General features: G+C 41.3%; 2 protein-coding genes across 2 annotated transcripts in view; both read left to right on the top strand.

The window, feature by feature from the left end:
* Positions 1 to 3,988, top strand: part of LOC144210296 (neurogenic locus notch homolog protein 1-like) — a 29,988-nt gene extending 26,000 nt beyond the window's left edge. The window contains exons 31-34 of the mRNA XM_077736880.1: positions 515 to 813; positions 1,488 to 1,635; positions 1,718 to 1,815; positions 2,290 to 3,988. Coding sequence (XP_077593006.1) covers positions 515 to 813; positions 1,488 to 1,635; positions 1,718 to 1,815; positions 2,290 to 3,510 — 1,766 coding nt within the window. The 3' untranslated portion in view covers positions 3,511 to 3,988. The remainder of the gene's footprint in view (positions 1 to 514; positions 814 to 1,487; positions 1,636 to 1,717; positions 1,816 to 2,289) is intronic.
* A 1,983-nt stretch (positions 3,989 to 5,971) lies between these two features.
* kcmf1 (potassium channel modulatory factor 1) lies at positions 5,972 to 12,609 on the top strand. The gene is made up of 7 exons (XM_077737867.1): positions 5,972 to 6,230; positions 7,631 to 7,798; positions 8,444 to 8,583; positions 8,689 to 8,790; positions 9,771 to 9,960; positions 10,160 to 10,469; positions 10,964 to 12,609. The coding sequence occupies exons 1-7, from the start codon at positions 6,215 to 6,217 to the stop codon at positions 11,226 to 11,228; spliced, it is 1,191 nt and encodes a 396-aa protein (XP_077593993.1). The 5' UTR covers positions 5,972 to 6,214; the 3' UTR covers positions 11,229 to 12,609.
* Positions 12,610 to 14,307: the final 1,698 nt, after the last annotated feature.

Below are 14,307 nucleotides of genomic sequence, written 5' to 3' on the forward strand. Positions count from 1 at the left end.
CAAATTAATCACATTGTATTAATCAAGTTTGAAGATATTCAAGATCTCAAATGTGAGAAAAGGCCAAAAAGATGGCACTTTTACCTTTAAAAAGTGTTTTACTTCTTATTCTGTCTTTATTAATGGAAAAGAAACAAATGGGTTAATAAGTGTTTTATAAGATATTGTATCGCTTTGAAATTTAGGATTTATATCATAACCTTTCTTTCAGGCCAATTAAAACCTCTAAATTACTGTAATTCTCACGTAACAAATGAAAAATACTGAGTAAATATGATTTCTCAATCCAAATAAATTAAATCCTCTGATATTGTAGTAACGTTTGAAAGGTATTTGGAAAAAAATCAAGGAAACTTTGCATTAATCTGACCATTTGCTACCCAATAGAAGAGCATTAAATATTTGCCCTGTCGGTCATGATAGTGGCTCTTCAGACTATTTAAGTAAGATTTCATTGTTTTCTGCACGGTTGTTATGACTCGCTTCATTGTTCCTTCTCTATTTATATTTCCAGATGGTTTCACTCCACTGATGATTGCCTCCTGCAGTGGTGGAGGACTCGAGACTGCAAACAGTGAAGAGGAAGAGGATCCTTCCACAGAGATCATTACAGACTTCATTTACCAAGGCGCAAATCTCCACAACCAGACCGACCGCACGGGCGAGACGGCACTCCACCTTGCCGCCCGCTACGCTCGCTCCGACGCCGCCAAGAGACTCCTGGAATCCAGCGCCGACGCCAACGTCCAGGACAACATGGGACGCACTCCACTTCATGCTGCTGTAGCTGCAGATGCGCAGGGCGTGTTCCAGGTAAAGGCCTCGCCTTAATAGAACTTCTGTAGATGTTTAAAGGAAGACCCAGACGTGACATGGAATTTAAGGCAAAAACACTCGCCATCAAGAATTAATGGATTTCTCAATAATTGTCAAACTAGATTTAGGTACTTCCTGTATTTTTAGGTTAGTTCAGAACTTTGTTTCATCCCGTATTCGGGAAATTTCTTGTTTGCAGTAGCAAGACAGGCACAAGACATTGTAGACCTAGATAAAAAACTAAATACGAAAATGCAATAAAAAAAAGAAAAGCAGCAAAAACAAAGTAGCAAAAGCAATGCAAACAGTAAATGACAAGTAATAGTTTTTAATATTAAAGTGAGCCGTGGTAGCAACTCCTCAAGACATGCTCTGTTTACAAATATGTACATGATTCTTTAATCTTTGTGATTAGTTCTAAAAAGAAATAGTTCCACTCAGCAGAAATGTTTTTCAACTCGTTTGATTGACAGCAGCTAAAAAGCACAAAGATACTCAAAACAGCACTGCTGATCACTGCTAATTACTTTAAACTTTAATACTCCAAAAATGGCTGATAGTATCGCATTTTCAGAGTATCATGCAATAAAGCTTTATAATTCCACAATCCCATGATATGGTGTTTTGGAGGATTTCCTAACAGTTAACTAATCAGGCAAGTGTTTTTGCAGATTTTAATCCGAAACCGTGCTACCGATCTTGACGCGCGTATGCACGATGGGACAACGCCGCTCATCCTGGCCGCCAGATTGGCAGTCGAGGGCATGGTGGAAGAGCTCATCAACTGCCACGCCGACGCCAACGCCACTGACGATTCTGGTAGATAACCATTTCAATAAAGACACTAGAGTTATGATGACTCACTTTTATTTTCCTCACCAACTTTGCTTTTGCTTTACAGGCAAATCTGCACTTCACTGGGCTGCAGCTGTAAATAATGTACAGGCTGCCATGATGCTTCTGAAAAACGGGGCCAACAAAGACATGCAAGACAACAAGGTACTTGCGATAATGTGGAAAATTTGACAAATGCGAAATTTTGAATTTCACGTGGGCTGGATCATTATAGATATAATATTTAGATTTTTTTTTTAAATAAATGGATTAAAATAACTGGATTAAAAGCCCTGAATATTCAGTTTTTTATAGATCTAAAACAATATTCATTTTAGCTTTTTTAAATATGTATTTTTAGATTTTACTAAATGATTTTTGAACTAAAAACAGAAAAAAATGATTAAAAAATTACAATTCTTGATTTAAAAGGGGGTAAATCAGGAAATTTAATATACATCTATAGTCCTCATTTGAATGTGATGCTAAAACAGAAAGTCAGCACTCTTGATTTACTTTCCCGGGCCACACAAAATGATGCGGCGGGCCACATTTGGCCCCCGGGGCCACCACTTTTAGACCGTGACCCTCCATAGTTTCCTAAACATGAAGTATTGAATCATTTTATTTGTCTGTTAGGAAGAGACACCGCTCTTCCTCGCCGCACGCGAGGGAAGCTACGAGACAGCCAAGGTTCTACTTGAGCACTTTGCCAACCGCGAGATCACCGACCATCTTGACCAGCTACCAAGAGACATCGCCCAGGAGCGCATGCACCACGACATCGTGCGCCTACTGGACGAATACAACATAGTCCGAAGCCCGGGCCTTCACGCCGCACCTCTAAGCTCCTCCTCCAGTCTCTCACCACCCCTCTGCTCACCCAACGACTACCTCGGCAACCTCAAGACCGGATTGTCTGTCAAGAAGGTGCGCAAAGGAGGCAAAGACGGAGTCAACGCCAAGGATAACCGAGTGAAGAAGAAGAAGTCACTGGACGGAAAGGGAAATCTCCTGGACACGTCAGCCGCTCTCTCCCCAGTGGACTCCCTGGAGTCCCCCCACGGCTACCTGTCCGACGCCGCTTCTCCTCCCGTGACGTCACCGTTCCAGCAGTCGCCCCCGATATCCCTCAACCACCTGCAAGGGAAAGGAGACACGCACATGGGTCAGATGAGTATGTCTTTTGATCACAACCCTCCCCGCCTCTCGCACATGCCAGTGTCCAGCCCCAACGGTCAAGGCGCGGCGTCCTTAGGCGGCAACAGGGTCGGGCAATGTGACTGGATGTCTAGAATGCATCCAAGCCAACAAGGGAGCTTCCACCAAGCCTCGCCTATGAGCCACAACATGATGGGAGGGCTCAACGGCGTCAGCACAGCCACCCTATCACAGATCATGGGCTACCAGAACCTCCAGAGCAGCCACCTAGGCTCGGCTGCTCACATGATCCAGCAGGCCCGATCACGTCAACTGCAGCATCAAAACTCCAGCTCGGGCACGGGCGGCGGGCAGGCCATGACGCAGAGCTTTCCCGCCATGGAGTTGAACGGCAGTGAGATGCAGCAAAGCAACGCACGATCTATGGCCATCCACAGCGTGATGCCCCAGGAGACGCAAATCCTGGGAGCCCAGTTCCTTACGCCTCCTTCCCAGCACAGCTACACCGGACCGGTGGACAACACGCCAAACCACCAGCTGCAGGTCCCCGACCACCCGTTTCTGACCCCCTCGCCCGGCTCACCCGACCAGTGGTCCAGCTCGTCCCCGCATTCCATGTCCGACTGGTCCGAGGGCATCTCCAGCCCCCCGACTAGCATCCACTCGCAGATGAATCTGATCCCAGAGCAGTTCAAGTAGACTCTTGTGCAATGAACGAGGACTTCACACAGTAGGAGATCCTGTCTCAACACTGAAAGGCCTGACATGATTTTTCACGGTCAATTTTATACTACTACTAACGATAAAAACCGCTTTTTGTTGTTGTTGATGTACCTTTTTTTATTTATTTATGTGCTTTTTTTGGCCTGAAAATATAAAGATGCTTTTCTATTTATGCCTTTTTTTTCCTTTTTTTGTATGTATGGGAAGAATAGACAACTTTAAAATGGAGTGTGCGTCTCAAAAGACTCCTAATGTGTACACTGGCTATTTATTTCTGTCTTTGTTTGCTACATCCACTGGATTTTCTTTTTCCCCTATTACAAGGTTGAATTGGGATTCTGTTGCATTATGTGTATAGAGATTTTTTTTCTTGAAATATTTTCAGTATTAACTCTTCCCCCCCTTTACTGAATTTCATGGCCGGTTACTGAGGTGTATTTCACCAAGTCTTATCAAGAGTGTCAAACATACAGCACTCGGGTCGGAAAACGGCCCACTTAGGGGTCCAATCCGGCCCGCAGGATTCTCCAGGCTAAACAGACAATGTGAAGCTCATTCATACTGTACATACAGAATCAAATGCGTATATTTTTTCGACACGGGTGCCATGGAACCAGCATTTTGTGATTTATGTGATTGAGTATGTCCACTACTGAACTTTGCTCAATTTATTCTCCACAATCACACTCGTTCTTTTGCACCTATGCAGTCAAAACGGGTCCTAAAAAGATCCAAAACCAACCTGGAAATACCCCAAAATCAACTAAAACGATTGATAAACAGTGCAGAAATTCCTCCAAAATTAATAGGAAATGATCCAACATTTCCAAAAAAGAATCAGAACTCTAAAATGAAAATGGCTGAGATTTCATTTATTGCCTGTCATTGACAATAATAGATATCCAATACAATTAAATGGGTGAATGAATGCTCACCCCAGTAACTTTTTGGCCAAAAAATTAACTGGTCCGGACCACTTGACATCTAGTTGGCATAAATATTGCCCGTGGACCAAACTTGAGTTTGACACCCCTGTGTTAGATTATTAAATATATATCAAGAAACCTATCAGAATAGGACTTCACTGCTTGCTTACTAGGAGTGAGTTATCAAATCTTTTTACAGAAAGCCTTTGATTTACTTTTGGAGATTTGGGACCTTAAAGCACAGCGAAAATCTCTGATCATTTAAGAGATAACGTGATTTAATGGCAGGAAATGCACCCACTGGACTGGTTGATTGACCATTGAGTTTAAGTGGTGATTAGCAAGTGGTTTGTGGTATTTATGTTTATACAGTAGAAACAAGTCCTTATTTCTTTTTTTTTTTTATCGAAAATCTATGTTTATGGTTACCATGTTTAACCTGTCATGTGCTAAATTTAAATTGCAGCTCATGTTTGTTTAAAATGTTACATTCGCCACAGTCTAAGTTCGTGCCTGTGTGGAGTTAGTTTTTCTTGGGAAAAGCAAATGTTTTTGTGGGATTTCTTGCATAATGTCTTCAAAGTGGAAAGCATTTTTTTGTGAAAGAAATGGGGACCTTATTGACAGCTTTGCTGCATTTTGTAGTGCAAAGTGTCCAAATGTCTTGTTTTATAAACTAATTCAGAGGTTAAAAGGAATGTTTTAAATGAAGGTGTAAGTAAATCAACATTGATGCAAAGTTGTAGTTTGCAAAATGACTTTCTGACTAAAAAATGTTTGGTAAAAAATTGAATAAAAGTATTTACTTCAAAGATTTGATTTTGTGTGTTTAATACAACAGAATGAATTGACTTACAAAGAGCAAGGGGTTAAATAAAAATAGATTGTTAAGTAAAATAAATTACTATACAGTGGTGTCCGACTATGTTTTATTGAGGGCTAGATTATTGTAATGTTTTCCCATAGTGGAATGACTGGAGCAATCAATATAAATGTATGTTCACTTGGTTCATTTCTTTTGAAAAAATAATAATAATGCAAGTGTCAATATAAGGGATAAAATTTTGTAAATTTATTTTGGTCCCACTGTTAATTAAGATATTCCTTATTAAATATAACCATTAAGAATTTCCACAATTTTTTTCTAGACAATAACTTAAATATATTCATTTCATTGCCAACTGTTGCATACTTGGCTACTTGCAATGAATTTGGCCTTAATCCAACATTTCTGACTTCATAAAAATATATAGATTTTTTATATATTTGTTGTGTTTTTTTCTTTCTATTATGCTATTTTCAAATCTTGTCAATAAGTACAATGTCCTTTATCAGTTTTTAAGGAATCCATGTAGGTTTAGTATGTCTGTAATATACTGCCATCTATTGGTCGTAGTACGAAAGCACCAGGGAAGCATTATGGATCATTATTATTTGTTGGTGACGTTGCGATGCCTGCGAGCCTAAAAATAGGGAACACTTCCATTACTGTCGTGCTTCTTTCTTGCGTTTTGCCCATGCGTTTCGACGCAGTAGAGCGCCGCCTAGCGTCGCTCGCCGGTACTAAAGCGATAAGTGTCTACCTTGGGTCGGGGAAAGCTGGGTACGGGGGCTCCATCTTGGCCGTAAAAAAACAAACAAACCATTAAAACAAGAAGCGAAGGGTGACGGCAACGGTTATTCCCCATTCTCGCATCGTCAACGGCGTTGTGGGGGATCCCCGGGAAGGGCTTGTTTTGTGGGCCGCTTGTAGGATGTCCCGTCATGAGGGTGAGTTGATAAACAGCGCTGCTGTGGCTAACTGGGGCTACAGTTATGTACCTCGGTCCAAACTCAAAACGAAGCGAGCGAATAAACGCAACTCTTAATTTTAGACACATTCCCTTGCACGAACAGGCAATGACATTCATATTAGGCGTTAAAAGCTTTAATAGTTCGGATCTGACTCGAAAAATGGCGTAGCTTAGCAGTTAGCCGTTGCTAGGGGAGCTCTTTTTTAGCCCTGGCTAATCGTGTTACGGTGAGCTAGCGGGGTCTAGATCTTGTCGTTATGAGCTTGTCTTTTGCCTTTTAAACACACAAACTAACACAAGTAGTCACACAATTATGTGGACGTTATGTATGTTAAGTGATCAATAAGCTAAGCATGGTTAAAGTGTCCCGTTGAGCTAGTGCACTGTCATCAAGAGTCAGGCCGCAAAAGTCTCCAACGTGTCTCATGGACTTAAACAATTGTACAGAAATTATTTTGGGAAGATTTTCAAACGTAAACAAAGTGTCAGACACCAAAACCCATGGCTGTATGTCTTATTTAATCACATTAAAAGTATCTAAAGCAAGATCAAGGAGAATGGCCTCAAAGATGGAACTTTATTGCACCTGACGTTCTCTTTAAAAGTTATTTTTATAATCAAGTTTGTTTGAATGCATTGAGGGCCATAGTTAAACAGCTGTTTCTGAAAAATCGGGGAACATTCGTTATTATCGAGCAGTCAGAGATGCTTGATTACTTGGTGTTTTTTTCTTGTCAACAGGGATTCTTAATTTTATCCCGGGAACATTACTCTAACCATTGACGCCGATAGACGTCCAATTACCCTCCAATTCGCTTGGAATTGGAGTGGATGTCTAGGCAGTCCTAACAGTTTAATCTATTGGATGTCTTTTAGTGTCAGTGGCAGGCAATGAGTTAAGGCCTTATGGAGGTCATAACCAAAATATATTTCAGTTTTCATTTTCTGAACCGCTTTATCCTCACAAGTGTCGTGGGTGAGGGGTGCTGGAGCCTAACCCAGCTGCCTTCGTGCACAAGGCGAGGGACACCCTGAATCAATGGCCAGCCAATCACAGGGCAGAAGGAGACTAACAACCATTCACACTCATACCTAGGGGCAATTGGAGTGTCCAATAGAATAGATCATTTCACCTTTGTCATTTCTTTAGTATATCTACTTATCTTGTATGATTTAATGAAGTTTGATCAAGTTCAGTGCTTGCATTATTAATTTAAATCTCAGTTAATGGGCTCCTATCTACTACTAATAGATATCCATCCTGAAAACCCCATATCAGTCTTTCACCATTATGTACACATGACTGTTGACAAAAACCTGAGAAAAATCATTGAACTGACACGTCTGATTCTGTCTCTTGTTTTTTTTTCTCGTAAGGTGTGAGCTGCGACGCCTGTTTGAAGGGAAACTTCCGTGGAAGACGATTCAAGTGTCTCATCTGTTACGATTACGACCTGTGCGCCTCCTGCTACGAGAGCGGTGCCACCACCACGCGACATACTGCAGAGCACCCCATGCAGTGTATTCTAACCAGGGTAGACTACGGTAACTTTCCCCCCCTTCTTCTATTATTACATAAAATGAGATCAGGGTTGGGTTTAGTAGACCTTTAGATTGAAATGCAGTAGTGTGAACATTGATTATTTTCAAGGAAAAAGCTAATATAAACTACTTACGCAGGCATTTTAGATTGAAAGTAAACGTCTTGGCTGTATTTTAACAAAAAAAAGTGGTAGCAGTTTTTAGTGTAGAAATTTTAGGTTTACCAGAATTAACTGGATTAAAAGCCCTGAATATTCAGTTTTTTTTTAGATCTAAAACGATATTTATTTGAGCCTTTTTAAATATATTTTTTGATTTTACAAAATTATTTTTGAAGTAAAAACAGAAAAAAAAGATTACAAAAATTACAATTATTGATTTAAAAGGGGGTAAATCAAGAAATGTAATATACATCTATACTCTTCATTTTAATTTGATCCTAAAACTAAAAGTCAGCACCCATGATTTACCTTCCCGGGCCACACAAAATGATGCGGCGGGCTAGATTTGGCCCCCGGGCCGCCACTTTGCCACACGTGGTTTTTATACAATAATGTACAATACTTGTTCAGGGTTTTTAAGTATTTGCTCAAAGTGGTCAACATTTGCAGTTTTCCTCACACGTCCCATTAAATGTTATCTATGTAGATTTGTATTATGGCTGCGACACCTTCTCAATGGAACAGCATCAGGCATTCACGTGTCCTTACTGCGGCAAGATGGGCTACACGGAGACGTCTTTACAGGAGCACGTCACTGCCGAGCACCCTGAGACGTCCACCGAGGTGGTGAGTATTCCCACTCTCTGTCCTCTCGAGATTTTTTACACAGATCTTATCAATGTTTTTTTAGTCTGACGGAAGTGGCGTTACCGGTACTTTTGTTGTCTTCAGATCTGTCCAATATGTGCCGCCTTGCCCGGAGGGGATCCCAATCACGTCACAGATGACTTTACCGCCCACCTCACACTTGAGCACAGAGCACCTAGAGATTTAATATCCTTTCAAAAATCTAATAACCCTGAACATATGTGGGATAAAATGGCTTGTATACAGTTTTTCCTCGATCATCGTGACTTCACTTATCGCAAATTCACCATTTTTTTCTGCTATTATTTAAAAAAAAATGTTTTAAGTTCATAAAAAGGTGAAAATCCATGCTGAAACTTCTGCTTGCTCATAGGACTCAGCCCTGAAAAGAAAAAAAGGCTAGTGATTGTAAAAGTGACCCTACTTTGCGATATTTCGGTTATCGCCGTCTACATTAATCGCAATGTTTGAGGGAATACTGTAGCAATTCAACCTGAATGCATCAATAATAATGATAATAATGTGTTAACGCTCTATGGGACATTTATTTTTGGTAATTAAAAACAGATTCCTTGACAAATTCTTGAGTTATCTTGAAATGTAGTCATTGATAACCAAATACATAATATTTCCGTTAATTTCTGATCAGGAAACAGTGAACAATTGTGGCAAATTTATTTAAATTCACAGCAGAAGGGTGAAAAGAGCCACATTATTGGCCGGCTATCACCGTCAATGGCACTGAGAGTTAACTGGGAGGATAATATGAGGACTTGTCAGTGACTAATGTTCTGCCATCCCTCCCAGTCAAATTTGATTGGACATCATATGTCGTTAATCGTAGCCAGTAAGTGCTCTATGTAGGGTTAAGACAAAATAAAGTATTGGCCAAAGACAATTCTGTTGTCTATGGTAAATCCATGGACACCCTTTTTGAATTGTAACTCATTTTTATAACTGCAAAAGATTGAGGCAAGCCACAATGTTTTCGGTAGCAAAACCCATCGCTTTTATGACATCACAGCCTTTGTGAAAACATACAGGCTGACCTCGTTCTCTTTTCGAACAAGATGAAAGAAACTCTTCTTTACCACAATTAGACAAAAGTAAACTAATGAACCCCATTTTCCACACCGTTATTACACTTTAACGCATTTGGCCCTCACGATGAATCGAGCAGCGTCCGGCACGTTCGGCGGATGTTCCACCCCGGGCGGGGATTGGGCGGTCCCCGAGCGCGACGCACCAACATGCACTTTACCGGCGGCTCTGCAGGGGGCCTGTCCTCATCTGCGTCGTCATCGCAAAGCACCACCTACACCCCCGTCAACAGGGAGGCCATGGACCCCATCGCAGGTCAGAATCGGCAATACAAATGTTCTTTGCCACCCGTGATTGTGATTTTGGTTGGTCGCAACATGCCTTGAGATCTTTGCAACTCAAAAATATTTGGGAAATAATAATCTAGTGTAGATACAACTTGTTTTTCGTTCAAACTATTCTTATGGTTTATGGCAAGCAAAATATGACAAAGTTATTTCTGTTTTCCTTTTAGAGTTGTTGTCGCAGCTGTCGGGTGTGCGGCGCGCTGCCGGCGGCCAAATCAACTCATCGGGGCCGTCGGCCTCGCAACTGCAGCAACTGCAGATGCAGCTGCAGCTGGAGCGGCAGCAGGCGCAGGCAGCACGCCAGCAAGTAGAGACGGGGCGTCACGCCGCCCGTCGAGGGAACAACACGGCCAATTCTGCCGCAGGCCCAACTGCTGGAGCCGTCCCGCCGCCCTGCGCCGCTGCTCCCAGCGCTGGGGTGCCGACCGAAAGCAACCCGTCGGCTTCGTCTCACAACTCCCAATTTCTATTAGCACGGTAGGTGACTTTTGCTTTTAATTAGCTGAGTAAAAAGACCCAAAAATACCTGCTTTTATTACTAAATTTGCAATTTTATTTTCTGGTAAAAAGGTGGCTTAATATTACAGTCTTATTCTCACAGTAATATAAAAATGAAGTCCTATTATTGGACTATATTTTCGTTGGCCCTTTTTAATTTGCAATTTTATTTTATAGTAAAAAGTCGTCCTAATATCACAATCTTATTCTCACAGTAATGTAAAAATAAATTTCTATCATCAGACTATATTTTCGTTGACCCTTTTTATTTTGCAATTTTATTTTCTGGTAAAAACTTGTCCTAATATTACAATTTTATTCTCACAGTAATATAACAATAAAGTCCTATTATTGGACAATATTTTCGTTGGCCCTTTTTATTTCCGTTTTTTTATTGTCGCGGCCACAGTAATTAATCAAACCAAAAACAAAAGAAAACAAGAAAATGTACAATCGCTTTTTCTCATTCACAGGCTGAATGAGCCCAAAATGTCGGAGGCAGAGCGTCAGCTGGCAGAGGGCGAGCGCGCCGACCGCAGCCTGTTCGTGCAGGAGCTACTGCTGTCCACGCTCATGCGCGACGAGAGCTCGTCGTCGGACGAGGACGAGCGGCGGGACTTTGGCGACTTTGGCGCCATGGGCTGCGTGGAGGTCATGCCATTGGACGTGGCGCTGGAGCACCTGCAGCTCCGCGAGAGAGCCTCCGCTGCCGCCGAGCCTCCGCCGCCGCCTCTTTGATGTTCAGGCGGTGCGCAGACTCTGTCCCACCTGCTGCAACTGTCAGTGATGGACGCTCCCTGCAAAATCAAACCTCCCTTGTCTTTTTTTTTCTTTGTTTGTTTTTGTGTGTGTGTGTGCGTGCGTGTGTGGGGGGTGATTGTATTGTCAGACCATTTTTGTTTTGTACGCATAAGCAACACTCTAAGGGGGATGCATACATGACACGCAGGATTACAATTTTAATTGCGGCCACAATGGACAAAAGTAACGGGCGCAAAAAAATTGAAGGCCACAAAATAGGGGTCATTTAACACCCATATTCTTTTTTTCTTCTTTTCGGATCCTGTGAGAATCAATTAGCGTCAGAAGGAGGCATCCCACTGATTGTGTCTATTGCCGTAAGGAGTAGTCAACTATCTGTAAATGCCATTTCTAGTGAAGTTCTAGGGACACCATTCCATCTTGGTTGATTAACAACTTTTTGGTTTGTGCGGTCTTTCCATATTGTGACCACAATTGAAATCCATCTTTCTACATGTCATGTCTGGGGCGCCATATAAGTACACTGCATTAAGCAGGCTGACCAGAGCAACAGAGCGAGCATACATAAATATATCCAGATTTTTGAATATATATATATAAATACACATCTAAGAAGAATATATGACGATGACTGATAATCATAGAATCAGTGAAAATGCTTGACGGCCCCCAACAATTGCTTCCTTTGGGATGCGACTCCAAAACCTCACTCATAGTCCCCACCCAATGCCCTGTGACTATAAATAGCCCACCCCTGGCATTGACAACCCCGGAGGATCTGGGGCCCCCTCTGCCCAAGCTGCTGTGTGCGTTTGACTATTATCAATAATTAAAAAAACAAAAAAACGTTCGGATGGGCTACTGTAATACCTGCATGCGTTCTTTGCAGCGTGCATGAATATTCAAAAGAAGGAAAAATGAAACAAGATTCATCTTTGGATGGTTCCAAAATCCCGACAAGGTAGTTTCTTCTCAAGTTTTTTTTTGTCCACGGAGATAAGCGGTGTCCGAATATGTACACTGGAAGGAAAATGTTTGGAAAGATGTTGAACGAGTAGACGCCGTGTACAATAATCCGTAGATGAGTTCTTGTGTCTACTCACTTTTTTTTTGTTTGGTATTACAGACAGGAGACATTATTTTTCTGCTAAGGTTAGCACTTTGTATTTATTGTTTGTTTCGGAGCCTTGATGAATTTCGCTGCCTTTGCGCCTTCTATACGTTGCCCCCTCTGTGTACATTACAAGATGTATATTGAATTTGTGGCTTTAATAATTCAAAGTTCAAAGACTTGAGCGGACATTTTTTTTTATTTAAAAAAAATGTCGCAATTACAATAAAATACAAACTCTGCACAGCTTTTGTTGAAAACGAGGCCCTTTATCGCTCCACATACCTATGATAGAATTAGTGATTACCATTTTTGGTAATTAAAAAAAACAAAAAACAATGGACCTGGTTTCCACATTAATAAGGAAGTCCCTTTTTGGTTATCTACTTGTATACCAAAATTTAAAATTGTGTCATCCATGAATTGACGCTTATGTATGTGGAAGCTAGGTCTCAAATATATTTAAAAATTATCAACTGTTATATGTTTATATAAGAAGCAACAATTAAAAATGGATCAAATCCCTGTTTAAAATAATGTTAAAAACTGACATGAGCAAAAAAAAAGGGTGGCCCAGTAGAGCGAGTGGTTAGTGTGTTGGCCTCACAGCTCTGGGGTCCTGGGTTCAAGTCCAGGTCAGTCCACCTGTGTGGAGTTTGCATGTTCTACCCGGGCCTGTGTGTGGTTTTCTCTGGGTACTCTGGTTTCCTCCCACATTACAAAAACTTGCATGATAGGCTGATTGGACACCCTAAATCACATGTGTTAAAAATGGAGGCCCGGGGGCCAAAGGTGGCCCGCCGCATCATTTGGTGTGGTCTAGGAAAGTAAATCATGAGTGCCGACTTTCTGTTTTAGGATCAAATTAAAATGAAGACTATAGATGTATATTAAATTCCCTGATTTTCCCCCTTTTAAATCAATAAGTCTAATTTTTTAATCATTTTTTTTCTGTTTTCAGTTCAAAAATTATTTTGTAAAATCTAAAAATATAAAAAAAGCTAAAATAAACATTGTTATAGATCTATAAAAAATTTCAGGGCTTTTAATCCATGTTTTCACAGGGGTCGTGGGGGGTCGTGGGGGGTCGTGCTGGAGCCTATCCTAGCTGAGTATAGGCACAAAGCGGGGGATGTCCTGTATGGATGGCCAGCCAATCACAGGGCACAAGGTGACGGACAACAATTTACACTCATCTGGTGGCAATTTAGAGAGTTCAACCAGCCAATAATGCATGTTTTTTGGGAATGTGGGAGGAAACCGGAGTACCTGGAGAAAACCCACGCAAGCCTGGGTTGAACATGCAAACCCCACACAGGACCTGGGATCAAACCCTCACTCTCATAACTGTGAGGCTGTCCTATCTAACCACACAGCCATTTCTGGGCCATATTACAAAATATTTTCATCATTTGGTGCATGCCAATAATCACTGGGCAGCAGACCTTAGCTTTTGGACACTCCTGTCTGAAGCCGTCTAAATAGAAATTGAGTTTTAAATTCAGCGCACGTGTTAATCTCACAATTAGGGTCATCTCTAAGCAGCTGCCGTTAGAAAGAACAATGACCTTGAGGGTCTGAGTGACCCCTTAGTGTCCAGCAGTTGTTTGCAAGGCCTTTGAAAGCCTCCGACTCAATTTGCAGAAGGTCTTCTGATTATAACGCTCTAGTTTCTGTTTTTACGGCAGCTGCTCTTGTCACTCCTCACTGGTTATTGTTAGACTTGGACAAAATTCTGGCCACAGATGGTGACACATTAGCTCATTTTGGTCAATTAAAGCAATCTCTGAAGGAAATAGTATTTATATAACCAAAAAATATCTCACATTTTACCACCTCACATTGTTTTTACAATATGGTATGAATTTTTTGTTGTTGCACATTTACAATAGTTATCCATTCATTCGTTTTATGAGCTGCTTTATCCTCACTAGGGTCCTTTAT

The sequence above is a fragment of the Stigmatopora nigra genome, chromosome 17, assembly GCF_051989575.1.
Source record: "Stigmatopora nigra isolate UIUO_SnigA chromosome 17, RoL_Snig_1.1, whole genome shotgun sequence".
NCBI classification, from domain to species: domain Eukaryota; kingdom Metazoa; phylum Chordata; class Actinopteri; order Syngnathiformes; family Syngnathidae; genus Stigmatopora; species Stigmatopora nigra.

Coding starts and splice junctions, on each gene's coding strand:
- kcmf1 (XM_077737867.1), top strand. Junction 8,791..9,770: donor ACAGAGCACCTAGAGATTTA/ATATCCTTTCAA, acceptor TTTGGCCCTCAC/GATGAATCGAGCAGCGTCCG. Junction 9,961..10,159: donor GGCCATGGACCCCATCGCAG/GTCAGAATCGGC, acceptor TTTTCCTTTTAG/AGTTGTTGTCGCAGCTGTCG.